The sequence below is a fragment of the Castor canadensis genome, chromosome 11 (assembly GCF_047511655.1).
Source record: "Castor canadensis chromosome 11, mCasCan1.hap1v2, whole genome shotgun sequence".
In the NCBI taxonomy this organism is placed as follows: domain Eukaryota; kingdom Metazoa; phylum Chordata; class Mammalia; order Rodentia; family Castoridae; genus Castor; species Castor canadensis.
The window spans coordinates 45,699,481-45,726,544 of NC_133396.1; the positions used below are offsets into that span (position 1 = coordinate 45,699,481).

The 27,064-nt window shown below is 47.2% G+C and overlaps 2 protein-coding genes and 1 non-coding gene across 9 annotated transcripts in view; 1 reads left to right on the forward strand and 2 right to left on the reverse strand.

The window, feature by feature from the left end:
* Abr (ABR activator of RhoGEF and GTPase) overlaps nt 1–10,919 on the forward strand; it is a 181,070-nt gene extending 170,151 nt beyond the window's left edge. For all 6 annotated transcript variants that reach the window (XM_020157938.2, XM_074046548.1, XM_074046547.1 and 3 more), the window contains 7 exons: nt 2,289–2,348; nt 2,581–2,690; nt 3,403–3,542; nt 4,311–4,445; nt 5,250–5,355; nt 7,844–7,991; nt 8,339–10,919. In XM_020157938.2, the coding sequence (XP_020013527.1) occupies nt 2,289–2,348; nt 2,581–2,690; nt 3,403–3,542; nt 4,311–4,445; nt 5,250–5,355; nt 7,844–7,991; nt 8,339–8,428 (789 nt within the window). In that variant the 3' untranslated portion in view covers nt 8,429–10,919. The remainder of the gene's footprint in view (nt 1–2,288; nt 2,349–2,580; nt 2,691–3,402; nt 3,543–4,310; nt 4,446–5,249; nt 5,356–7,843; nt 7,992–8,338) is intronic.
* On the reverse strand, nt 1,615–17,923 carry Timm22 (translocase of inner mitochondrial membrane 22). Of its 2 annotated transcripts, none has more exons than XM_074046550.1 (4): nt 17,424–17,923; nt 15,895–16,091; nt 15,022–15,094; nt 1,615–2,055 (listed from the first exon to the last, which is right to left on the reverse strand). In XM_074046550.1, exons 1-4 carry the CDS (start codon nt 17,659–17,661, stop codon nt 2,027–2,029), a joined length of 537 nt encoding a protein of 178 aa, XP_073902651.1. In that variant the 5' UTR covers nt 17,662–17,923; the 3' UTR covers nt 1,615–2,026. The 2 variants fall into 2 exon arrangements, with proteins under 2 accessions (XP_073902651.1, XP_020013534.1); XM_020157945.2 differs by lacking the exon at nt 1,615–2,055 and adding an exon at nt 12,647–13,208 and having other exon boundaries at nt 17,424–17,920.
* On the reverse strand, nt 16,917–17,052 carry LOC141414459 (small nucleolar RNA SNORA21). The gene has a single exon (XR_012439487.1). It is a non-coding gene; the product is annotated as a small nucleolar RNA SNORA21 (small nucleolar RNA).
* Nucleotides 17,924–27,064: the final 9,141 nt, after the last annotated feature.

Genomic DNA, 27,064 nt, shown 5'->3' on the forward strand with positions numbered 1-27,064 from the left:
CCCCGAGGGGTGTACAGACACACCCCCCACCCAGGGCAAGATGGGCAGGGAGAACTTGAGGGAGTCAGTTTGTGGGTCCTCGCCCACCTCTGACAGCCGGCATCTCACCATCGCCCTCTTTCTGCCCATGAAAGGCCAGGCTCAGTCTTGCTGTAGGGCTTGTCCAGGGCACCCAGATCTCCTGGGTGACATCAGAGGGGCCTAGAAAGTAATATTCTAATGGCTAATATACAGCCTTCAAAAGTCGGGTGGTAGCCAGGTCCTTACCTTCACTAACCTAACAAGGACCTAATTATCAGCCGAGAAAGCACTGGAAATACTGTTTGATGACAAGTGTAGAGGTAATGTGAAATAACATGACATGGAACAAGGTGAGACACCTAACACTGCCCTAATAAAACTCTGTGAGCCTCATCTAGGATTTATGTGAAGAAAATGATTCATTGCTTACAGCTTTTAAAATAAAAACCAAAAGACATAAATGGAATTCATTCTAACCCTCATTTTACTCTAACCAAAAATTATATTCATGGAGACAATGTGAACTACAGTAGGAAAACTTTCTACCTATCTTTTTTTTTTTCAGACTCAGAGTCTACACCTTCAGCCACTCCACCAACACTTTTTTGTGATGGTTTTTTCAAGATAGGGTCTCACAAACTGTTTGCCCAGGCTGGCTTTGAACCGCGATCCTCCTGATCTCTGCCTCCTGGGTAGCCAGGATTACAGGCTTGAGCCACAAGTGCCTACCTTCTACCTATTTCATTCAAAGATACAGTTCCTCCAAAATGTTACTTTGCTGCTTAGTATGTATTAAAATGTGTAATGTGTTGGAGTGTTTTTTCTTGTACTGTTAATCATGTTAATAACAAATCCAGAAGAATATATTTTATGTATTTGGGGCCTCATGGTCTCAGGAAATTTTTCATTTTAATATATATAGATATATTTTGGGAACAAAATACAATAGGGTGATCAATAAAAGACTTGAAAATATAAAACTATAAACTAGGAGGCTGGGTATGGTAGTACATGCCTATAATCCCAGCTACTCAGGAGGGAGAAATTGGGAGGATCACAGTTCCAGGCCAGTCCTGGCAAAAGTAAGACCCCATCTCAACCAATAAGCCAGGTGTAGTAGTGTGCACCTGTGATCCCAGCTATGAGGGAGACCTAGATAGGAGAATCTTGGTCTAAGGCCAGCCCCAAGCAAAAACGACGCCCTACCTGAAAAATAACTAAAGCAAAAAAGGCCTGGGGGTGTGGCTCAAAAAGTTAGCACAAGGCCCCGAGTTCAAACTCCATTACTGGCCCCCCAAAAAGCTATCTATTATATATAATTATGTACATACATTATATCTATAAGTAATACATATATACATATGTAATATATATGTATTTGTAAACTAGGAGGAACCTCTTGGAGAAATGAAATAAAAACAAATTCAAGGAGAAAAAGACAATGCAGGGTTTGTGTTTGTGCAGGAGAGAGAAGAGCTTGTTCGTGTGTTTTAAGTGGATGATGGTGGGTGTCGTCTCTATGGTAATTAGACTCCACTGCATACATTTAAAGAATGATGTAACTTTTATTTTAAGATGTCAATATTTACATTATTCTGGAAATTATAGTCTCTGCAGCTATTTAAACTTGCCAATGTAACATTGAGATTTTGACTCATTGTCTTTCAAAATTATTTTGTGGGTGCAGGCCACTGAGTCTCGTGAGACTCCCACTTTTCCCAGGCCCCAGCCCAAGTGGGGGGCTTCCTCAGTGGAGGGTCATGGATTGGGGAGCCACCTGCTAGGTTATCTCACTTGCGTACTCACAGTGACCCAGTGGGACTGGTTCTGTTACCACCAGCAGGGTACAGAGGAGACTTATGTGGTCAGAAAGCTACAGAGCTGCGACTCAAACCGACTCCTCAGAACGGGCTCTCACCTCTGCCTTGCCCCGCCTCTCCCACGTGCACAGGCTCAGGGCCAGATTTCCTCTGACGACGCCAATTCACGTGCTTGAATATGTCGATTACTTTCTGTGGCCTTCAGGTGCTGCATCTGTGAAATGGGCCAACAGCTGGTCAGGAGGCAGTGTGGTGGGATGGGTAAAAGTGCTTAACTGGACACCTGTCTCCTTCACTAGCCAGGGCCGGAGGGACCCTGAGGGTTGGTTTCAAAATGAATATCAAGGCACTTGCCTTCCTGGCATTTAGCTGACTCGAGAGCCCTGGCTGGCTTGGTCCCTGAACTGTCCTCCTCCTTACCCTCACAGTTCCTGTTTCTCTCTGCAGTTGGATCCACAAACTGTAGAAACCAAGAACTGGCACACGGATGTGATCGAGATGAATGGGGTGAGTTTAGCGGGTGGGAACTGTCTGAGCAGTTGGCCTGGCCTCCATCTCCCTTTTACCCAGCCTCTCTCCTCGCCTCTGCCCTGTCCCTTTTCCTCCCAGCTGCAGGTGCTTACAGAGGGCTGGGGTCTCCAGGTAGTCTTCCTGGGGAGGGAGAACCCTATGTTTGGGGGGCACTTCTGAGATGCTTATATAGTCTGGGGGATTTGTGCCTACCTCATACCCTGACCAGATCAAAGTGGAGTTCTCCATGAAATTCACCAGCCGGGATATGAGCCTGAAGAGGACCCCATCCAAAAAGCAGACCGGTGTCTTTGGGGTGAAGATCAGCGTGGTCACTAAGTAGGTGTACCCTAGAGTCTGCATGCTTGTCGTCAGTGCCTGGGTCCCCACTGCTCCCCTGCCTGTGCCAGCTCCTGATAAGTCACCCCTAGTTCAGTAGTCACAGGCAACCTCAGAGATGTGCTCTCTGGCTCACAGTGTGTCTTAGAAACTACTGCATCAGTGTGGAAACCATGGGAGGTCTCATGGGAAAAGCCCAGGCTGTCCACTTCAGTAAATGGGAAGATTTGACAACTGTAGGCCCCACATTTAGGCTTAGCAGCAAAAGTTGGAGTCCAGGGAGTGACTGTCCCTTAGGAAAGGGCAATGTCCTTCAGATCACACTGCCCTTATGTGGCTTACCTGTTGGGCCCCCAGCATTTTTTTTTTCTTGTGATGCTAGGGGTGGAACCCAGAGCCTTGTGCTTACCAGGCACGTGCTCTACCACTGAGCTGCACTGTCAGGCCTCTGGTAAACATTTGAATCTATGGGAATGTTCTTTCCCCAGAGTCTTTGGGCCTTCTGGAACTTTCTCCTGCCCGTGTCTCTTACTGTGCCTCAGCAGGCAGGCCTTGGCAGACAGGGTAGGGTCGCACAGCCTCTTCCTCAGCCTTTCCTTGCTCCGACTCCCTGCCCCAAAGGCTACAGCTGCCCAGGCCAAGGTATACTGGGGAGGGGGCCAGACAGCACAGCTGTGCTAGGAGGCCTCCTCTCACATCCCCTGCCCCACAGGCGGGAGCGCTCCAAGGTGCCCTACATTGTGCGGCAGTGTGTGGAAGAGGTGGAGAAGAGGGGCATCGAGGAGGTCGGCATCTACAGGATATCAGGGGTGGCCACGGACATCCAGGCACTGAAGGCTGTCTTTGATGCCAGTGAGTCTGGGAGGCCTCTCCCTCCACTCTAATCTTGTATCCACTGCTATAGGTAAGAACTGGACGGAGCTCAGAGACCAAGCCATTTACCCAGAATTACCAAGCTCGTAGGTTTTGAGCACTTTGTGACTCCAGAGACCTTTCTACTCCTGGCTTCCAGGCCTGGTGCTTAGAGGGCTGCAGGGAAATTGAAGGCTTTTGGCCTGGACTCTGCTATCCTCATGGGGCAGGTCTACCTCTGTGTAAGCCCCTCAGAGGCAGCCTGGTCTTTCAGGTTCCTCTTCCCTATCCTGCTGAGTCAGTCTGTGCCAGCATACACTATGGTCAGGAAGCCTGAACTGGGCAGGCAGCAGTGAGTCCAGTGGGGAAGTCTAAGACAGAGGACAGAATGGGGACCAGGAACTTGCTAGCATATGGCTCTTCTGTGCCACCTAGAAGTTGAGTCTTTGTCAGAATATGACTTGAAGTAGTAAAAATGTACATTGCCTTTCAGTGGGGCTTAGGGACGGGGGACTACAGCTGGAAGGAGGGTGCATGTCATAGAGAGTGGATATGACTCTGGGACTCTCACAAGTTATGCTCCCCTGCCCACAGCCAACAGCTGAGTCACAGAACCTGTGTCCTCCCTTTCTGGGAAAGGCCAGAGGCAAGATGGAGTAGGTGCTCTGGGACAGATCTGGGGGTACTGGAGCAGGGATGAGGGCTGACTGCTAGGGAGAGAAGGATGTCTCAGGCCAGCACAGCCCTGAGTTTGCCCATCCCCTACAGATAACAAGGACATCCTGCTGATGCTGAGCGACATGGACATCAATGCCATTGCTGGCACCCTCAAACTCTACTTCCGGGAACTGCCCGAGCCCCTCCTCACAGACCGACTTTACCCAGCCTTCATGGAGGGCATCGGTGAGGCTTCCAGGGTCCTGAGGGTCAGCTGGGCTCACCCAGACCTCCCTTGCCCACTGACCTACCCAATACACCAGGTAGCTGTGTAGCTGAAGGGCACGAGGGCGAGGTATAGTCTGCTGGGGCCTGGTGTGGAGGCTGAGCGGTCACTCACCAGCCTCGTGTCCCCACGGCAGCCCCTGTGCTTCCTCCTTGCTCGCTGATCTGCATGTCTAGACACATGGGCATTTAAGGAAGACTGCCTCGAGGTGGGCAGCCAGAGGACACTGGTGAGAGCTGCACCACACCTTCCAGGACTGCTCTCTCCTCACCTTATTTCTGCCAAGGGCCCTGACCAGCAGGACTCTTGCTTACACCTGCTTGGGCTATACCCAGGCCCAGCACATTCCTTCCTTCAGCCCCCAAGGGGAGCGAGATGCCTGGAGAAAGCTGCTTGCTCTTGTGCGCTGGCATTGGAGATGGCTGACAAAGAGAAAATGTCCCCACCCCTAGTCGTGTATACTATCATTGGCTTGAACCTACCAAAGAGTGAGGGTAGGGGTGGCCACAGCCCATGCAGGAGGGGAAGGAATGGGCTGCCTTTTGGCCAAGTTACCAGTTATGGTGGTACCTCCTGGGGAAGCCTGCTGCTGACAACTCACCCAGATGCCAGGCCTTCATCCCCTGAGGGCTTTGTTCCTACAGCCAGGGCTCTCCCCAAGCACCCCCACCATGGCCACTAGGGCTGTGGTCAGAGCTTCCCTGCCCCAGAATCAGGCCCCACCCCAGGAGCCAGGCCCACCCTTGCCCCTTTTCTCCCTGCAGCCCTATCAGACCCTGCTGCCAAGGAAAACTGCATGATGCACCTGCTCCGCTCCCTGCCAGACCCCAACCTCATTACCTTCCTCTTCCTGCTGGAACACTTGAAAAGGTAACGGGACTCGGCTCAGCCAGAGGGAGGGCAGGGCAGTCCCACATGTCCTCAGTGCGGCCTCACGGGTGCTGGCTCTGCTGGGCCATCTTGCACTCTTTCTTCTGTTCGGGGAAATACATGGGCCCTGATAGCAGCCTCAAGTATTGGCCATGGCCAGGTGTGTGGTGCACATCTATAGTCCCAGCTGCTCAGGATGCTGAGGTGGGAGGATTCCTTGAGACCGAGAATTCAAGACCAGCCTGAGCAACATAGTGAGACTGTCTCAAAAAAAAAAAGTATTGGCCATGAAATGCTCAGAATGGCAGGGCTAGAGTAAAAGGATGTAGACAGATTTTATAATCAGCAAGCCCCAGCCTGTCAGTGGTTCAGTCAGTTGAGAATTTTTTAACTGAAACAGAATAGGCAATATTGGGGTGCATGGCAAGCAGTAGGCCGAAGTATTGATGTTCAGTTCAGTTATCTATATATGTGTGTACTGGGTTACAGCATCTAATGTGTTTGTTACTGTGGGTCACGGTCAAGAGTTTGAAACCAAGTAATCTTGGCCCACACCTCCTGTAACAGATGGGGAAACTGAGTCTCTAACCAGCAGGGATTTGCTTGGATTAGCAACAAGACTGTCCTTAGAACCCACATCTTCCAAATGTTAAACTAAGACCCTCTTTACCTTTTCTCACCTCTTCCATGGTGAGGGTAAAACACAACTGCCCAAGAAACCGGGCTGGGGATGTGGCTAAGTGCTAAAGCACTTGCCTAGCATTTGCATGGCCCTGGGTTGGATCCCCAGCACCACCAAAACAAACTGTATATACACACACACGTGTGTGTGTAGAGGGGTGTGTGTGTGTGTTTAGGACTGTGGATATAGCTGTAGTAGAGCCCTTGCCTGGCATACATAAGGTCCAGGGTTCCATCCTCAGCACCATAAGAAAAAACTACTGCTTCCCAGAGCTGCTCAACTTGATGCCTGCCTTAGCGTTCAGAACTGAAACTTAGCTCCAAGCTGTCCTCATCACACTTTCCAGCCAGGACTAACCCCAGGCATGAGTGGGGAAAAATTACTGAACATTTCTTAAATCTACCTGCCACCTAGACCAGAGAGCTCCCCCAGATATCTTCTCTATGGACCAGAAGCCCTGAAGTCAGTTCCTGCCTCGGGTCCAAGCACTCACTGGTTCAGCCAGGCCAGGCTCAGGAGGACCAGTGGAGACCTGGACACTGCTGGGGCTGGTGTCTTGTTTTTCCCATTATGAGATATTTTCCCTCTGGTTTGGCCAGGACCAAAGCCCCAACCAATTCTCAAATAGCTTGGCAGGCATTGTGGGAGGATGCACAGAGGAGTGGGAAGGGAAAATTCATTAGGTTTTCCACCCTGGGAACTGGGCACAGTCTGTTCCCACATCTGGCCTTTGGTGGGGACCATGTGGGGGTAGGGGTGGTGAGGGGGCCCGGCCCACTACACAGCTCCCTGTTGGCATCACAGTGTCCGCCTGTTTCCGAAGCAGTCATGGGCATGTCCAGGCTCTTGCCTGGAGGGTGGGAATGGTGGTGTGGTAGAGAACGGGATGACAGGCACTGCGCACAGTGGGTGAATCTCAGCCCCAGAAACATTTCCTAGGACAGGGATAGGCCCAGAGCTTGTCGATGAGTTTGAGCGTGGCTGGACACCAGCCACGGATGGGAAGTGTCTATAGAAATCTGACCTGTTGTGGAAGAAAAACAGGGGAAATCCAAAGAGAGGCAGCTGGGGTCCCAAGAGTGAGCCCTGTGGAGCAGCAGGACAGCCCCTAGGCCTGGCCAGGGTTAGAGCTACTCCTGCCACAGCACAGCAGGCAGAACCTGAGGTCCAGTGAGCAGCTGCTGCCAGGCTTCAGGCCCTCCCCACCTTGCCCCTGCCCTGCCACTGACTCTCCCTCCAGCCACACCCACAGCTGGACTGTTGAATTTGTAGGTAAAGAGTATAAGTTCCTAAATTTAAAAAAAGAAAATTAAATCATGGGTTCTTGGGCAAACTGTCCTGGTTCAGATCCCAGCTCTACCACTTGCTTGGTGTGTGACCATGGGCAAATCACTTAACCTCTCTGTACTTTGGTTCCCTCATCTCTACCACAAGGAAGAAGAAAGTAAGAGTACTTACCTCAAAGGACTGTAACAAGAATACACTAATGCAAGCAAAGTTCTTAGAACAGTAATGTCTCTGAGGCAGTGGTGGTGGAGTTGCTAGCTGTGCGTCCTTCTGGCCCTGGCAGTTTACTATCAGTTCAGCAGCTGGCCAGCAGGCTGGGAGTGTGGTACAGCAGCAAACTGGGACATAGCTGGGGGCCCGGTCCCTTGGCTCAGTGCCCTTGCCATCAGCAGGTGGCTAGCTAACCACCTCCAGGAGTCCTTCCAGGAGTTGACACAGCTGCTCTTGGCTGCCCAGGTTCCTGAGACTCCTAGTAGCCACTGCAGAGTGACCTCTCTGTTCTCCTTGCCTCCCTCTCAGGGTTGCCGAAAAGGAGCCCATCAACAAGATGTCACTTCACAACCTGGCTACTGTGTTTGGCCCCACGTTACTGAGACCCTCAGAGGTGGAGAGCAAAGCACATCTCACGTCGGCTGCAGACATCTGGTCTCACGACGTCATGGCACAGGTACCACCAACACTGCCCACATGCATAAACGCTTCTCTGGGACACCTGCAAGACCCAGAGGAGGCTGCCAAGCTAAAGCCAAGCTCCCTTCTGCCCAGATTGGAAGCTTTTGACATGGGTGTAGTGGCTCCAGGCTCCCCCACACTGTCCCGCAGCGCCCTCTAGTGTTTTAAACAGACAAACATACCTGGGCTTCTAACAGAGTGGGGAAGGTGGCCAGAGCTAGTCTGGGCAGTAGCAAGGGACAACCCAGACTTGGCCCCAGCCTGGGGATCATTTCTTCTCAACATATTAGATTGGGGCCAGGAGGACAAGAACCCCAACCTCAGTCTCCCTGTCTCCCACAGGTTCAGGTCCTTCTCTACTACCTGCAGCATCCCCCCATCTCCTTCGCAGAACTGAAGCGGAACACACTGTACTTCTCCACTGATGTGTAGCCTGAGGCAGGGTGGCTGTGGGGGTGGCCAGAGCCAGCCCCTCCAGCCGGGGCCCAATAGAGACTTGAAAGACTGCAACAGCAACTCCCCAGCCCAGCACTCCAAACTCCAGGGGAAGCTAACTTCCAAGAACTGGAATAAGTGCATCTTTTGTGCCACCTGTACAAAGCCAACTGACCAGCCCCCAGCCTCACCGCCACACCCTGGCTCCTGTCCTCTGTACCTCTAGTTGTGTCTAATGCTCCGTGCTGTTCGGGAATTGTTTTATGTATATTTGTCATGCAGAAAAGGTAGTGACTGACCTGGTGTGGGCACACAGACAGCCTACTTTGTCCTTTCATTTTCCCCAACACTTTCTTTCCTCCTTAGTCTAGTCCAAGAGCTTTTATTTTGCACTGTGTTACTGCTGCCAGCTTCTCCTCTCTTGGCCCTGCTCCCAGATTGCAGCCTCCTGGCAGCCTCCCCAGTGTCCTCTACCCACTCCTTCCCAGCCTGCATGCATGTGCAGCCTCAGGTTTCGTGCCATCACCTGGAAAGTCCTGCAGAGGCTTGGGCAGCAGAGGCGGCAGTGGTGGCCCATCTGATGCTGCCACACACTGCCCCTGGCCTCTCCCTGCCCTCCATTTGTGGAAGCACAACCTGCTTTGCCTTGCTGCCTGTGCAAATATTGGACAAGGAGCCAGACTCACACTAATCCTCAGCTTAGCACAGAGCTGGAAAGCTGATTTCTGGAATTTTCCATTTGAGAACTGCCATTTCTGGGGTTTGTCTATTCTGTCTCCTATCTACCAGTGAGGCATCTTTGACTGTTTCTTCTACTACTGAAATTTCAGTTCTTTTATCCTGCTGTTCTATTTCCTTTGAGTATAAAGGCCCACAGCAAACAACCTGCTATTGAGAGCAAGAGGGTCAGGAAAGCATTTGGGGAGGTGGGGAGCCAGGCTGCTGAGGAACAGGACAGGTGGAGCAGCCAGCAGCGCTGAGCAGCACTGCCAGCGAGTTGTGGGGAAGCCACTCCTGGCAGGAAGGATGTGATAGGCTTTCCTGGGGAGGGCCAGCTTCTGCAGCTGAAGCAGGTGTCCAGACATGAGCAGGCTCCATCATGGAGGCTGCTGGGCACCTCACATACCTCGTGGTACTTTTGCCTTAGATTTTACACTCTCCACAGCCAAGCACTGCCACGGGGCAGCCCCCACTGCCACGTGAGCTCCAGGGCCTGGGAAAGGAAGGCATGATCCAGCAACAGTGTTGCCGCTAACCTGTCCCAGCTTCTAGGTATAGCCTTGTGGGTGAACTCTGGGGGACTCCAGAAGCTGGAGGAAGAGGAATCAATCACCTGCCTCTCTCAGGACTGGCTATGCTGGGGCCAAGAGTAGGGGATCAGTGGGTGCCATTCCCAATTTTGATTCCCATTGCTCCGTACTGGAAAGCAATGAGATTTATTTCCAAAGCACTGTTCCTGTCTGAACAGTGGCTGCCAGCCTGTGGCCATTAGCTGGGAGGAGAGATGCTCTCAGCTGTGGAACTCAAGCTCCAGCCCGGCTCTTTGGCTTTTCTGCATGGAAGAGCTACTCTTAGGCGCTCAGGACTGGGGAGAATAGCTCCCATTTTGCATGTGCTCAGGACTAAGTCTAAAGGAGGTATTGCTGGCGCCAAAGCTGTAGTGCTTGCTCAGTGAGAGGCAGGGCCCTTGCTGGTCCTGTTTACATCTGTTGCCTTCGGCAGAACGGTACACTGCACGCTGGAGGAGAGAAATGCCCAAGAGGAAGGAAATGCTGACCACCCAGCTGCCTGTTAGCAGCTTAGTAAGGAGCCCTGCTCCCTGGGACAGGAGATGAAGAATGCCACTTGAACATAAAGATCCCATTCCTAAAGTCTCTGCTTGGCATTTGGATGCTTGTGTATGGCATGAAAGATTCTTGCTTCCAAAGGATTCAGAGTAACAAATTAGAGGTCCAACAAGAGCTAGTTACAGCCCCAAAAGGGTGCCTTCTGCCCCTTCAAAACAAGGAACATCGGCTTCTTAGCATCAGGTAGCTACTGCCCCACCCCCAGCTTTGCTGAAAGGGCTGAGAAACGCAAAAGCTCATAATATTTATAATCCCACCCTCAGTGGTGAAACCTGGACTGAGCTACACCAAGGGAATACCTGGTGGCTTCTCCTGAGACAGGGACCATGCAGCCCAGAACACCCTTGTCACTATGCCCAGCAGGGTGGCCTGTGCCAACAGGACCCCAGAAGACAGGCTACAAGAATCCCAGGCATGCCTGTCCTTGTAGGGCAGTGGCTGAGGGCTGCCAGTTTTTGCTGATGGAGGTAGGAAAGGACCCTTCATTAATATTTGACTTTAATAAGTTGGTAAGGATATATTTTTTTGTCTCCGTTCTGTTTCAACTTATGTAGATTATTATAAATTGATGTAAACCATGTGAGAGGAAAATGTTAATAAAAAAAAAAAAATGCAAAGCCCCAACATTTGCACAAAACTCAGCCCTGTGGTATGGATGTTTGTGTTCTCAGTAGTCCAGGGAAGACCACCAATCTAAATATTTAACTCTTCCAGCTGTATCCAGATGTGTTTCTAGGAACCTGTTTACCTAGCTGTACTAGAGCCTTCCCCTTGGCCTTCAGGACCAGAGCATTTGGGGGAGGCGAGCCAAGTCATCTCCTTGCTCTTCCCAAAGGCTTCTAGGTCAACTGACGCCAGCAGCTGCTGCCCTCATCATCACTTTGGTTGCTGTAATTCCTACAGAGCTCACCAGCAGTATGCCTTGGAGAGATGGCAGAAAGTTGTCCATTGATTTTCTACATTTTCTCTTCAGTCTCCTTGGAAGTGGTACATCTTTACGACAGCCTTTCAGTCGAATCTGCTTGTCAGAGACCTGCATCCCCCAGAGGGTCCACCCTCCTTTGGGAGAGCCAGTAGGGTCCATGTAGGCTCCCACCAGCCTGAGCCATTCCATTACTGTTTACTCTGGAGATCAGGAACAGATGTCTCTGCAAATTGCTGTTTGGTTTATGAGCTCATACTGGCTCCCTAGCCATCTAAAACAGGAAGCTATTCATCTCCTCTCTTGATTGAACAGTCCTTGTGGACAAGGCTTAGCTTGTTGAACTGATGGCTGACAGCCTCTGGGCTCATCTTTGCCAAGGCAGTTGTGAGGACAGCATTTCTTGTGTTGAGTCTACTGTCCGTGAGCAACTGGTAGGAGATCCCAGGCATCTGAGCACTTTCACAGGTACCAGGTAGGAATGTATGACTGCCCTGGCTTCAAAATGGTCCTAGGGATGAAACAGTTAGGGACAGTATAGGAAACACTCCTAAATTTGTTGAGCTATGGGAATGCTCTAACTGGCCTATTGGTGATGAAGCCTCTGTGCTTGTAAGAATGGGCCCATAGAAGGGCTTGAGTACAGCTCAGTGGCAGAGTGATTGCCTAGTGTGTGCAAGGCCCTGGGTTCTTTCTGCAGCCCTGCAAAAACAAAGAATTTGTCATAGAAGGCCAGGAGTCCTGTGGACTAGCTTATGCTCATTCCAAGGGAACAGCAGACCACCAAAGGAAGGCATTATTAGCCGGGTTTGACCTTCCCACTCATATGTGAATACATACTCAGATGCCTGGATGCTGACGCTGAGTCTGAATTCTGGTTAAGAGTAAGTATGCTACAAGATAGGTCATTTAAGAAGAAAGCAAAAGAAGAAAAGGCAGAGGAGTTACTGAACAGTAGACAAAAAGAGGACCACTGGCTGAGGCAGTCACAGTTACATGGCCCTCACCAAGCTACCTGCCTAACCCCCAACAGGTAAAGTCCGAGTCTGTCAACATCATCTCTGCCAACACACCAGGGGGAAGCAGCCGGTGACAAAGTCCAATCATAAAAGGCTATTTTTTGCCCCAGTGCACAATTAGGCTAAACTGTTGTCAACGTAAAGACTTGAAGCCACTGTGTGGTTCAGCAAGCTGCAGGCAAGCCCATCAGTCAACCCAGCAGGGTTATGCAGGGCACTGCAGTGCATCCTAGGAGCAGCCAGGCTGGGCTTCTGGGGACAGGCTGGCTGACGTAATGAGCTTGGTGACAACGACACAATCCTCTACAAACCTTGAGAGTCATATTCCCAGACTTCTAAGGAGGTTTCTCACTTTCCCACTGGACTGTCACTCTTGAGGTCATATGGCACCATTTTGGGAAATTTGAAAATAAAAATAAACCAGTCCTTTAAGCTATAATATAAATATATATATTTTAACAAGGATAACAGAACACTAAAGAAAATGACACAATTAGTGGATGGCTTAAATTTACTTCACCCTGCCCTGACATGCAAGATGGATGCTTGCAGAGTTCAAAGGCAGAAGAGCTTTCTGGGTAGTGGCAAACATGTTGCCACCTCCATGCCCACAGCACCACACAACCTAGAGGGCTGGATGTGGTCAGGACCCAGCGTGGGCAGAACTTAATTCTTAACAGTCATCCCCGAGACAATCTGGTGTGACACAGCCCCTGGTAGAGTCCAGAAGCGTCAGAGTGGCTGCTCCACATGCTGGAGGCAGAGAGCAGCCAGGCAGCTCCCTCTCACCACCAACTGTATGAGAGAGAACACAACTTCAGCCCCTGAAGCAATGACAAGTGGTGCAGAAATGGTCCTCCAAAGAACAGTTCTGATCCCAGCTGGCGGCTCCTTCCCCTCAGGCCACGCCTCTCATCGTAGATAATAGTCAATTGCAGCAGAGAAAGCAGCAAAACCTCCACAACCAATGGCCCCGGCCTTTATGCCAGCTGTAAGGCAAGCACAGGAAACACTACCTTATCCATGGTAACATGCTGGGCCAGGTGCATTCACAGAAGTCTCCACCACAGATGCAAAGAGCCAGCTTAAGCACATGTAGTCATTACATCAGCTGCTGAGGATGGTTCTATAAGACTTCGATGAGGTGGTGTATTGACCCAGGCCAGTGTGCTGAATCCGACTACATTTGCTTGTTTTCTCATTCCAAAGAATTACTATGGCTAGCCTCATGGAAATAGCCCCTTTCAGGCAGGAAATTGGTTAAGGAGAGCAGCCTTTGGAATCAAATGAAACATATGGCCTTTTACCCGATCTGTTTATGGAATAAATTCCTGGGAAAGTGATCAAAGCAGTCCTGGAGGGAGCTGAGCTTCTCATAGAGGCCCTGACAACACTGAGCAATAGAAAGACCAAAAGAGAAGTCATCTATAAATCCCACATGGCCACAAGAGGAGCAAAAGTGAGCTTTAAAGACAGCAGACCATCCCAACTCTCAAAAACAGACTTTTGCTGTAAGTCAAGATGCTACCTAGGATGCACAACTTCCAGGAAAGTCAAGTTCCTGAGGTCTATACCACACACTCCTAACAGACAACAGGGAGAGGTGGTGAGGACTGGTTTGTTTCTTTGTTGTTCACAACTAATAGGGCTTGAACTCAGGGCTTTCACCTTGAGCCATTCCACCAGCCCTTTTTTGTGATGTTTTGTGTCAACATAAGAGTCCTGTGAATTATTTGCCGGGCTGGCCTTGAACTGCGATCCTCCTGATCTCTACCTTCTGAGTAGCTAGGATTACAGGCGTGAGCCACCAGCACCCAGCTTGTAGTTAACTTTGAATAGGTAGAAATCTAAGAATCCTCAACTGCAGAAATGGATTATTGTTATAATTTATATACAAGATTAAAACTGACAGCTGGGGCTGGGGGTAGCTCAGTGGTGGAGTGCATGCTTAGCATTCACAAGGCTCTGAGTTTGATCCCCAGCATTTCAAAACAAACAAAAAATTGACAGCTGTGTAAAATTAAGAAAAAGTCTAGGATGTGAGGGTGATCTGGCTGTGATATCTGTCACCCCATTGATCACCAGGGTTGATTCGGCTGATCTGGTTGGCTCTGTGAGTGTCCCCTCCTTTCCTCACCCCTCCATGTGCGTCCCTCCCGAAGCTGCGCACTTGGTCAAAGAGGATAACCATCCCCATAGAGGAGGACCATTCATCAGTCAAGGGTATACAAGTAGCTGTGCTCCCCTGCTAGAACCTCCAAACAAGCTCTCAAGAAAAATGTCTAAACTTGAAATTTGCAGGCTGCACTTGTGGACAACAGCTACCCAGGGCTGAGTGGACCTACTAGCTTCTGTGCTATTCTGGACATCAACACACTCCATCTTATTTTCTGTGAGAAAGCTATCTCATACATTCAATATGGGAATAGGTCTTTTTACTAAGAAAGATCTAGATCTGTGGTATGTGGGTGAGGGTGATTTGCCCCCTAGGGGATTTTTGGCAACATTTCAGTTATCACAACTGAAGGGATGCTGTTAGCATTTGGCTAAACACCCTACAATGCACAGGACTAACCCCCGCCCTGGCCAATCCCAGCAAAAATTTATCTGGTCCAAAATGTGAAGACTATAAACCCTGGTATAAATACTATAAAGTTTCTACAACAGAGTTAACAAGCAATCATTTATTTGTCAGAGGGAAGAATATCAAATGTCCCTAGAACACTCATAAGTTTGGAAATGTCAACATCAGCGCGCTGTTCAGGACCGCAAAAGAAAAGCATTGGGAAGCTGTTTACTAACCTCTGAAACCAATGGCTCCTCCAGTGATGCAGCCACTGATGACGCTGTTCTTCCAATCTGACTTTCCCCGGTACTGTGGGCAGAGAAGTGCAGTTTACAGCCCAAGAAATCAACCAGGCAACAAGGAGGAAAAAAGTACAGGGCTTTCACTTGGCAATTTAGTCACTACCCAAAGGAAACCTAATCTTTTCAAAAGCGTAATTCCTAACATTTGAATGTGTTCACAGATGCTGCCTGCAGGTGGCACCAGAGCACCCAAACCAAGTCCAGCCTTTGAGAAATAATAGAAATTTTTTCTCAGGTTCTCCAATAAGTCATTTGTGTTTGTTTTTTGAGACAAGGTCGTCCCATGTTGCCTAGGCTGGCCTCAAAGTTGAAATCTTCCTGCTTCAGTCTCCTGAGTACTGGGATTACAGACACACACCAACTTAACTAGAGTGGGGATGTAGCTCAGTAGTTGAGCACTTGCCTAGCATGTGCAAGGCCCTGCATGAGTTCAACCCTGAATACAAATGGTGGTGGGGGAGGGGGGCGTGCCTAAGCAGAAAATCATTAACTTCTTACCTATAAAACATAAAAAATACTGCAGGCCCATATCATAAACTCACAAGAAGTTTACATTAGGGACTATTTTATGGAAGTACAATTTAGACAGTATCTTGATATAACTGATCTGCATTCTAGGAACATTTTAAGAGCATTTATCTTTAAAAATGGTGTGATGGCTGGGCTGGCAGTGTGGCTCAAACAGTATTGTGCCTGCCTAGCAAGCGTGAGGTCCTGAGTTCAAGCGCCAGTACCACCAAATTTTTTGGAAAAAGTGGTGTGATGGCAGCAGGCAAAAATTTCTTAAGACAGCAGAGAGACACTTACAGATTCCACCAGACACTCAGTACAGGAAAACATGGCGCCCACAATGGCAAAATTTTTGGCATAGGACATCCCTCTTTGCCCCATGTCTTTCAGAACTTCTTTTGCAGTTGGTGTACGATAAGGGTCCTTAGGGTCAAAGCCCACGTTGGTATCAATGCCGGCAGTAAACACCCCAAATGCACCTCCCAAAACAAATCCTAAAAGCAAACAGAGAGGAAGATTTCTGTGACAGGTTTTCATGATTACTGCATTGGGATCATATTTGAAGACAGCCTTTTGGATCTTTTGTTTCCCCTCTGGACCTTTGGATGTCATGCACTCACTCTCTCCACTTGCCTCCACCTTACACAATTCGGGGTCTCTCTTCTCTGCCTCCTTTAGGATTTTTCCCTCCTTCCATTTCCTAAAATTCCTTGTGAGGCTTTAACCCTCTGTTCTCTCCACACTTTAGTATGTAAACCAACCACCCTCAAGGTCAGCTATCAACTTTGTAAATCACTCCCTTAACCATGATGGCATTCACATTAGTCACTTACACCATGTGTCAGATACTCAAATGCTTCCAAGTCACTTTCTCATTTATTCTTCACAATAATCCTTCATTTATAGATAAGAAAACTCAGCCTCAGAGAGGTTAAGCAACTTCCCCAAGTCACACAGCTACCAAATGGGGAGTCCTACATCCACATACAACCTTGTCCAATAAGTCATTGGACATTTCCATACATGTCTTTACATCAACTCAAGGTCAACATGAGATCAGTGAAATCATGGATATTTCCCCTCCAGACTTCTGTTTATGGCTCCTTCTTTCCAGCCACTCCAGCTCCAAAACTTTCTTCTTTCCACTGTCATTTTTAAAAATTTGCACTCCTACCATATTCTCTCTTTTTTTTTTTTTTTGGTGGTACTGGAGTTTGAACTCAGGGCCTTGCACTTGCTAGGCTCCCAACCACTTGAGCCACACCTCCAGCCCCTTTTGCTTTTTCGTTATTGTTCTTTACTTTGTTTTCTTCTCTCTACCTTGTCACACCACCGATTGAAGCAAAACAACACAACACACTGCCACTTCACCCAAAAGCTGTGTTCTTACTCTTCCCCTTATTGACAGCTCAACGGGTCATTAGCACAAGGCCCACCGAGTGTTTTTAAAAGGGGGATTTTTAGTTGTTTTTCGAATAGGGTCGCCCCCTTTTTCCCCAGGGCGGGCCTTGGGACCAGGATCCCCGGACTCATGACTCCCAAGTAGCTGGAGTTACAGGTGTGCATCACTGCGCGTGGAGGCAGGGTCTGGCTGGCCTCAAACGTCGATCCTCCTCCACTGAGCAGCCGGGATTACAGCCGTGCCCGGCTATGTTCATTTCTTAAATGTCCTTCATTTCCAATGGAACTTAAACTCATCTGCAAATGCGGCCAACCTCTACCTGCACACAGACGCACGCTGTCCATTCTCAAATCCTCCAAAGGCTTGTCTGACCCAACTCCCTCGGGAAGGCCGGCAGCCCTCGGTCCCCCAGACCTCGCCTCACCTCCCACGCAGGCCAGCGCTGCCTTGAAGGCGCAGCTTTCCATCGCCCTCTCCATCATCTTCTGCTCCTCACTCTTGGCGGGACTCGGGATCCCGCCCAGGCTCCCAGGCTCCAGGAGCCGAGGCTGACGCTTGTCGCCGACCAGGTACTGCAGAAGAAGGCTATACTGTAGCGGGGCTTCGGGGGAACCCGCTGCCTCAGGCGCTGAGGCGCCGACATTGGAGGCGGCCGCCGCCATGACAGCCACGGCCTAAGAAAACCTCGCGTCGTACTCCCACAGCAGATTCCACAAGCTTCCCTGAGCGGCGAGCTGTGGTGCAGCAACGGCAGATTCGACACATCGGGGACGCTGAGGAAGCAAAAATAAGTCCGTGAACCCTTAGCAAGAGAGCTGTCATGTTTCCCAAACGACTCCAGTGAACATCGAATCAGCTTGCGCAGCACTGCCAACAGACTGACACACAAGATTCACAGTCGCCAGAAAGCGCCCTCATCTTTGGGGCTGCAGCGCGGTGCACACGGGGATTTGTAGTTCCAACTGGAACACCCGACTACATTTCCCAGGAAGCCATGCGCGTGCTTTCGCGGGTGAGCTCCTTACCGGCGGACCCCACTCTTTCGACTGCAGGCTGCAGTCCCCCGGAAATCCGGCAGGAGGCGCACGTGCCTCACCACTGCCTTTCGCGCCTGATCGAGGTGTTGCGGGTGGGGGAAGTTGCTTGTTTTTGTTTTGTTTTTCTAAGATGGGAATCCTGCTATATTGCCAAGGCTGTTCTCGAACCTATGAACTCAAGTGATTCTCTCCCTCTGCAACGTGCTCAAGTAGCTGAACTATAAGCCTATATCACCATGTCTGACTTAATTGGGTGCTAAAGGTTTTGTGAGATGCAAATAGATAAACGTGGAAGGATGGTGTAACTGTGTGCCATGAATGTTTTGTTTGATAATAAAGCCTTTGAGGAGAAAGAAGGATCCAACAAATGAGTAAGAAACTTATCAGGACTGTGATAAGAAGTGGAAGTAGCCAGGCCCAAGGGAGGCTGTGGCTGGTACAGCGGGATATCGATGGGGGACTTGTATTGCCATTTAAAAAGCCAAGTTTATGGTAGGTTGAACCAATTCAAGTGTTTACCATCTTGTAAATTTAATACCTAAAGGTAAACTGTGAGCTAGGATTAATACACACAAAATATTTCGCAGTGGTTTTATGGTACTCAAATAAATCCCAAACCATTGAATTGATTTGAACTAGCAATTTTTTTTCTATTTTATTTTTTGCAGTGCTGGGGATGAAACCCAGGGCTTCATGTATGCTAGGCAAGTGTATGTATGGGGGTGTGCTACACCCCCAGCCCAACAAATCACTTGGGTGTCTCAGCTAAGACAAGCATGCATGGAAACAGAAGGTGAGGGGAGTCAGTCACTAGAATTCACCGTGTATCCCAGGCTGGCCTCAGACTTGTGATCCTCCTACTTCAGCTTCCTGAGTGTGGGCTGACAGGTGTGCACCACCATGTTTGTCTCTCCACCTTAAATTTTCTTTCTCTTTCTTTCTTTCTTTTCTTCCTTTCTTTGACAGCATTAGGGTTTGAACTCAGGGCCTCATGCTTCCTAGGCAGGCACTCTTACCACTTGAGCCACTCTACCAACCCCTTTGTGTGTGTGTGTGTGTGTGTGTGTGTGTGTGTGTGTGTGTGTGTGTTTTGGATATTTTCTTTTCGAGATAGACTATTTGCCTGGGACTGGCTTTGAACTGAAATCCTCCTGATCTCTGCTTCCTGAGTTACTAGAATTACAGGCGTGAGCCACTGGTGCCCAGCTCAGCTTAGATTTTCTTACAGACACAGGACGTTTCTTTTTTCTTTGGCGGTTCTGGAGTTTGAACTCAGGGCCTCTTGCTTGGTAGGCAGGTGCTCTACCACTTGAGCCATGCCTCCAGCCATTTCACTTTAGTTATTTTGCAGGTAGGATCTCACTTTTTGCCTAGAACTAGCCTCAGACCACGATCCTCCTACCTATGTCTCCCATCTAGCTGGGATTACAGTTACAAGTCACAATGCTTAGCTTACTGAATGAGATGAGGGTCTCACTATTTTTTTTTTCCCAAGATAGCCTCAGACCACTATTTTCCCAATCTCTGCCTTCCACACAACTGGTATTACAGACATAGCCACTATGCCTACCTAGAACCAGACATTTCTGATAAGCACTTGTAACTCAATACACTATGCCAGACACCCTCCCCTCCTCTCCTTCCAGATAAATGAACGGCCCAGGGCTCTGATTCAAGTTAAGATCTTAAGAGCCAAAGTTGTAGCCAGGCTCTGGTGGTTCACGCCTGTAATCCTAGCTACTCAGGAGGCAGAGATCAGGAGGATCACGATTCGAAGCCAACCTGGGAAAATAGTTCACAGGACACTGGTCTCAACAAAAAACATCACGAAAAAGGGCTGGTGGAGTGGCTCAAGGTGAAGGCCCTGAGTTCAAGCCCCAGTACTTAAAAAAAAAAAAAAAAAAGAGCCAAAGTTGTACCTGAAAGGTACTTGAGCCTTCTTTCTCAGGCAAGGAGGCCTTGAGAGGCAAAGAATGGTCTAAAAAGCTAGTCAGTAGGACCAGGTAAAGAGCAATAATCAAAAATAATTCAAAAGGAAGGGTCTGCCTCAAAGGTCAAGAAGGACCACATCAGATGGAAAAAGTCCCTGTGGCAAAAGGACACAAGGGAAGGAGCTTTTTATGGAACTCCCTTGGCCGGATCATAGATGGGGAGGGAGCAGTTATGCCCATCTGCTATCTCCCTCCCCTATCTCCTTCCAAAAGCAGAATAGATTTCACCTGATGGAAAAATTTGAACATCCCCTCCCCGCCACCCCATCAAGTGTGCTCTGAAAGGGAAAAGTGGTTTCCCGCATCTGTTTCCCTGGATCCAAATCTAGGATCTTATCTAACTATGGCATCGTTGGGAGCCCAGCAGCCCAGATTACAGCCTGGTCCACCCCAGGTTGTCTGTCCTGGTCGCAAGGATACAGGGTTGGGACAGCATCTCCATAGGTCAGAAAGAACAGGGGGCAGCTAGAGATGTGTCACATTTGCAGGGAGGATCGTAGAAGAATCAGGTAACACTGAGTGGATGAACCTGCCCTCTAAGGACTGGAGGTGGTGCCCATTGTCATGTGGGGAATCAGAGGGGTCCGTTTGGCTTACTCTGGTGTCCATGAGACCCCCAGCTGCACTGTAATTCTGCTGCCCTACTGTCAGAGTCCAGAAGTGAAAGAAATAGCACAAGCTGGGGTGGAATGAGGAAGTTCATTGGGGGTTGCAGGGTGTTGCATGTGGAGTTGAGTTGCACGTGACCTGATAACAGTGAGATGTTTCAATAGCCCTGTCACTGGTAGGAGGTACAGTCTGACGATACCGAGCAGTTGACTGGTTTATTATAGATAGTGGGTATTGGACACATGACTTGTTATTCAAAGGGCCTGATCAGTGTCCTCTAAAACCAAAGGCTAAGTAAGTAAGGGCTTAGGGACATGTGGTAGCTGAGAAACTCACGAAAAAAAAAGTTATATAATGAGCAGCTGTTGCTGGTCAGGATGGGAGCTGCGATGCTCTGAGAAGGTGGCTGTGTCCACCAGAACTACTGTGTGCTCACATGAGGAGTGAAAGCTAGGATGCTTAGGAATCAAGAGTTGCTACAATCTTGTGCAGCATGTTAGTTTTAGCATAGGGCTCCCAGCAGCCCTGCAGACAGGCTTGGCTTCGCCCCCATCCTCCATTCCCACTCTCCATCTCCATCCTTTAACCCTCCATCCCCTATCCCCCAGTCCCTGTCTCCCCCATCCCCTCACCCTCCATCCCTCCATCCATCCATCTTAACTCTCCATCCCCTATCTCCTATATCCTCCACCCCTCCATCCCCCATCCCACCATCCCAAGACATGGGACTTTGGGCCAGGCGCAAGTCGCTTATACCTGTAATTCTAGCTACTCAGGAGGCAGAAATCAGGAGGATCTTCATTCAAAGCCAGCCCCAGGCAAATAGTTCACAAGACCCTATCTAAAAAAAAAAACTCATCATAAGAAAAGTGCTGGTGGAGTGGCTCAAGGTATAGGCCCTGAATTCAAATCCCAGTACTATAAAAAAAACAAAACAAAATACATGGGCCTTTGGCCCAACGTGGTTTCTCTGAGGTCTCAGGAGGCCACACCCATGAAGGGGTTGGCAGGAAATGCTCTGAGCTGTGAACAGGGAGTAAAAGGACTGAATCCTAGAGCCCCAAAAGAGGAGAGGACTTCAGAAAACAAGGAACCCACCAAGGAGCAGTTAGACAGCAACAAACTCAGACCCTCTCAGGCTCCCAAGCAAGGGGAGGGGAGCAGAGTTGAGAGGCACCTCAAATGGCTTTTATTGTGCACCCACAGATGGAAGCTGATATGGGGCTTTCACTACTCAAACCTGTGCTTCCTGTGTCTCTGCTCAGATGTCTTGCTTCCTGCATCATCCATACACCTTCTAACCATCTTCAGACCCATCCCATCTTTTTCCTGCTCACTGCAGAACCTCCATCACACCTCAATTTGTTTGTGGTGCTAGAGATTTGAACCCAGGACGTGGTACCTGCTAGGCAAGTGCTCTACCACTGAGCTATGCCCAGCCCTTAATGATAGACTCTTTTTTTTTTCATTTTTTTTTCGTTTTTCTTTTATTATTCATATGTGCATACAAGGATTGGTTCATTTCTCCCCCCTGCCCCCACCCCCTCCCTTACCACCCACTCCGCCCCCTCCCTCTCCCCCGCCTCAATACCCAGCAGAAACTATTTTGCCCTTATTTCTAATTTTGTTGTAGAGAGAGTATAAGCAATAATAGGAAGGAACAAGGGTTTTTGCTGGTTGAGATAAGGATAGCTATTCAGGGCATTGACTCACATTGATTTCCTGTGCGTGGGTGTTACCTTCTAGGTTAATTCTTTTTGATCTAACCTTTTCTCTAGTTCCTGGTCCCCTTCTCCTATTGGCCTCAGTTGCTTTTAAGGTATCTGCTTTAGTTTCTCTGCGTTAAGGGCAACAAATGCTAGCTAGTTTTTTAGGTGTCTTACCTATCCTCACCCCTCCCTTGTGTGCTCTCGCTTTTATCATGTGCTCAAAGTCCAATCCCCTTGTTGTGTTTGCCCTTGATCTAATGTCCACATATGAGGGAGAACATACGATTTTTGGTCTTTTGAGCCAGGCTAACCTCACTCAGAATGATGTTCTCCAATTCCATCCATTTACCAGCGAATGATAACATTTCGTTCTTCTTCATGGCTGCATAAAATTCCATTGTGTATAGATACCACATTTTCTTAATCCATTCGTCAGTGCTGGGGCATCTTGGCTGTTTCCATAACTTGGCTATTGTGAATAGTGCCGCAATAAATATGGATGTGCAGGTGCCTCTGGAGTAACAGTCTTTTGGGTATATCCCCAAGAGTGGTATTGCTGGATCAAATGGTAGATCGATGTCCAGCTTTTTAAGTAGCCTCCAAATTTTTTTCCAGAGTGGTTGTACTAGTCTACATTCCCACCAACAGTGTAAGAGGGTTCCTTTTTCCCCGCATCCTCGCCAACACCTGTTGTTGGTGGTGTTGCTGATGATGGCTATTCTAACAGGGGTGAGGTGGAATCTTAGCATGGTTTTAATTTGCATTTCCTTTATTGCTAGAGATGGTGAGCATTTTTTCATGTGTTTTCTGGCCATTTGAATTTCTTCTTTTGAGAAAGTTCTGTTTAGTTCCCTTGCCCATTTCTTTATTGGCTCTTTAGTTTTGGGAGAATTTAGTTTTTTAAGTTCCCTGTATATTCTGGTTATCAGTCCTTTGTCTGATGTATAGTTGGCAAATATTTTCTCCCACTCTGTGGGTGTTCTCTTCAGTTTAGAGACCATTTCTTTTGATGAGCAGAAGCTTTTTAGTTTTATGAGGACCCATTTATCTATGCTATCTCTTAGTTGCTGTGCTGCTGGGGTTTCATTGAGAAAGTTCTTACCTATACCTACTAACTCCAGAGTATTTCCTACTCTTTCTTGTATCAACTTAAGAGTTTGGGGTCTGATATTAAGATCCTTGATCCATTTTGAGTTAATCTTGGTATAGGGTGATATACATGGATCTAGTTTCAGTTTTTTGCAGACTGCTAACCAGTTTTCCCAGCAGTTTTTGTTGAAGAGGCTGCTATTTCTCCATCGTATATTTTTAGCTCCTTTGTCAAAGATAAGTTGCTTATAGTTGTGTGGCTTCATATCTGGATCCTCTATTCTGTTCCACTGGTCTTCATGTCTGTTTTTGTGCCAGTACCATGCTGTTTTTATTGTTATTGCTTTGTAATATAGTTTGAAGTCAGGTATTGTGATACCTCCTGCATTGTTCTTTTGACTGAGTATTGCCTTGGCTATTCGTGGCCTCTTGTGTTCCATATAAATTTAACAGTAGATTTTTCAATCTCTTTAATGAATGTCATTGGAATTTTGATGGGAATTGCATTAAACATGTAGATTACTTTGGGGAGTATCGACATTTTTACTATGTTGATTCTACCAATCCATGAGCATGGGAGATCTCTCCACTTTCTATAGTCTTACTCAATCTCTTTCTTCAGAAGTGTATAGTTTTCCTTGTAGAGGTCTTTCACATCTTTTGTTAGGTTTACACCTAGGTATTTGATTTTTTTTGAGGCTATTGTAAATGGAATTGTTTTCATACATTCTTTTTCCATTTGCTCATTGTTAGTGTATAGAAATGCTAATGATTTTTCTATGTTGATTTTATATCCTGCTACCTTGCTATAGCTATTGATGATGTCTAGAAGCTTCTGAGTAGAGTTTTTTTGGGTCTTTAAGGTATAGGATCATGTCGTCTGCAAATAGGGATATTTTGACAGTTTCTTTACCTATTTGTATTCCTTTTATTCCTTCTTCTTGCCTAATTGCTCTAGCTAGGAATTCCAGTACTATGTTGAATAGGAGTAGAGATAGTGGGCATCCTTGTCTGGTTCCTGATTTTAGAGGGAATGGTTTTAATTTTTCTCCGTTAAGTATAATGCTGGCTGTAGGTTTGTCATATATAGCTTTTATAATGTTGAGGAACTTTCCTTCTATTCCTAGTTTTCTTAGAGCTTTTATCATGACATGATGTTGGATCTTATCAAAGGCTTTTTCTGCATCTATTGAGATGATCAAGTGGTTTTTGTCTTTGCTTCTGTTAATGTGGTTTATTACGTTTATTGATTTTCGTATGTTGAACCACCCCTGCATCCCTGGGATGAAGCCTACTTGGTCGTGGTGAATAATCTTTTTGATGTGTTGCTGAATTCGGTTTGCCATTATTTTGTTGAGGATTTTTGCATCAATGTTCATTAAGGAGATTGGCCTATAGTTCTCCTTTTTGGAGGTGTCTTTGCCTGGTTTTGGGATAAGTGTAATACTGGCTTCATAAAATGTGTTTGGCAGTTTTCCTTCCCTTTCTATTTTGTGGAACAGTTTAAGGAGGGTTGGTATCAATTCTTCTTTAAAGGTCTGATAGAATTCAGCAGAGAATCCATCAGGTCCTGGACTTTTCTTTTTGGGGAGACTCTTGATTGCTGCTTCAATTTCATTTTGTGTTATAGGTCTATTCAGGTGATTAATTTCCTTTTGGTTCAGTTTTGGATGATCATATGTATCTAGAAATCTGTCCATTTCTTTTAGATTTTCAAATTTATTTGAATATAGGTTCTCAAAGTAGTCTCTGATGATTTCCTGGACTTCCATGGTGTTTGTTGTTATCTCCCCTTTTGCATTCCTAATTCTACTAATTTGGGTTTTTTCTCTCCTCATTTTAGTCAGGTTTGCCAGGGGTCTATCGATCTTGTTTATTTTTTCAAAGAACCAACTTTTTGTTTCATTAATTCTTTGTATGGTTTTTTTGGTTTCTATTTCGTTGATTTCAGCTCTTATTTTTATTATTTCTCTCCTTCTATTTGTTTTGGGATTTGCTTGTTCTTGTTTTTCTAGGAGTTTGAGATGTATCATTAGGTCATTGATTTGGGATCTTTCAATCTTTTTAATATATGCACTCATGGCTATAAACTTTCCTCTCAAGACTGCCTTAGCTGTGTCCCATAGGTTCCGGTAGGTTGTGTTTTCATTTTCATTGACTTCCAGGAACTTTTTAATTTCCTCTTTTATTGCATCGATGATCCACTCTTGATTAAGTAATGAGTTATTTAGTTTCCAGCTGTTTGCATGTTTTTTGTCTTTTGTTGTTGAGTTCTACTTTTACTGCATTATGGTCAGATAGTATGCACAGTATTATTTCTATTTTCTTATACTTGCTGAGGCTTGCTTTGTGCCCTAGGATATGATCTATTTTGGAGAAGGTTCCATGGGCTGCTGAGAAGAATGTATATTGTGTAGAGGTTGGATGAAATGTTCTGTAGACATCTACTAGGTCCACTTGATCTATTGCATATTTTAGATCTTGGATTTCTTTATTGAGTTTTTGTTTGGATGACCTATCTATTGATGATAATGGAGTGTTAAAGTCTCCCACAACCACTGTGTTGGCGTTTATATATGCTTTTAGGTCTTTCAGGGTATGTTTGATGAAATTGGGTGCGTTGACATTGGGTGCGTACAGATTGATGATTATTATTTCCTTTTGGTCTATTTCCCCTTTTATTAGTATGGAATGTCCTTCTTTATCTCGTTTGATCAATGTAGGTTTGAAGTCTACTTTGTCAGAGATAAGTATTGCTACTCCTGCTTGTTTTCGGGGGCCATTGGCTTGGTAAATCTTCTTCCAGCCTTTCATCCTAAGCATATGCTTATTTCTGTCGGTGAGATGAGTCTCCTGTAAGCAACAAATTGTTGGATCTTCTTTTTTAATCCATTTTGTCAAACGGTGTCTTTTGATGGGTGAATTAAGTCCATTAACATTAAGCGTTAGTACTGATAGGTATGTGGTGATTCCTGCCATTTAGTTGTCTTAGTTGTTTGAAGGTTTGATTGTGTGTACCTAACTTGATGTTACTCTCTACTGTCTTGCTTTTTCTTATCCTGTGGTTTGGTGCTGCCTGCCTTTTCATGGTTAAGTTGGGTGTCACTTTCTGTGTGCAGGATCCCTTGCAGAATCTTTTGTAATGGTGGCTTTGTGGTCACATATTGTTTTAGTTTCTGCTTATCATGGAAGACTTTTATTGCTCCATCTATTTTGAATGATAGCTTTGCTGGGTAGAGTATCCTGGGGTTGAAGTTATTTTCATTCAGTGCCCGGAAGATCTCACCCCACGCTCTTCTTGCTTTTAATGTTTCTGTTGAGAAGTCTGCTGTGATTTTGATGGGTTTACCTTTGTATGTTACTTGTTTTTTCTCTCTTACAGCCTTCAATATTCTTTCCTTAGTTTCTGAACTTGTTGTTTTAATGATGATATGTCGTGGAGTAGTTCTATTTTGATCTGGTCTGTTTGGTGTCCTGGAGGCCTCTTGCATTTGTATGGGAATATCTTTCTCTAGATTTGGGAAATTTTCCGTTATTATTTTGTTGAATATATTACGCATTCCCTTCGCTTGCACCTCTTCTCCTTCTTTGATGCACATGATTCTCAAGTTTGGTCTTTTGATGGAGTCA

Bases quoted from the DNA above. Each gene is read 5' to 3' on its own strand.
- Timm22 (XM_020157945.2), bottom strand. From the start codon at position 17,661: ATGGCGGCGGCCGCCTCCAATGTCGGCGCCTCAGCGCCTGAGGCAGCG. The intron at 16,092-17,423 runs GTGAGGCGAGGT...GTTTGCTTTTAG, and splicing joins AGCGCTGGCCTGCGTGGGAG to GATTTGTTTTGGGAGGTGCA. The intron at 13,209-15,021 runs GTTAGTAAACAG...CTTGCCTTACAG, and splicing joins AGGAGCCATTGGTTTCAGAG to CTGGCATAAAGGCCGGGGCC.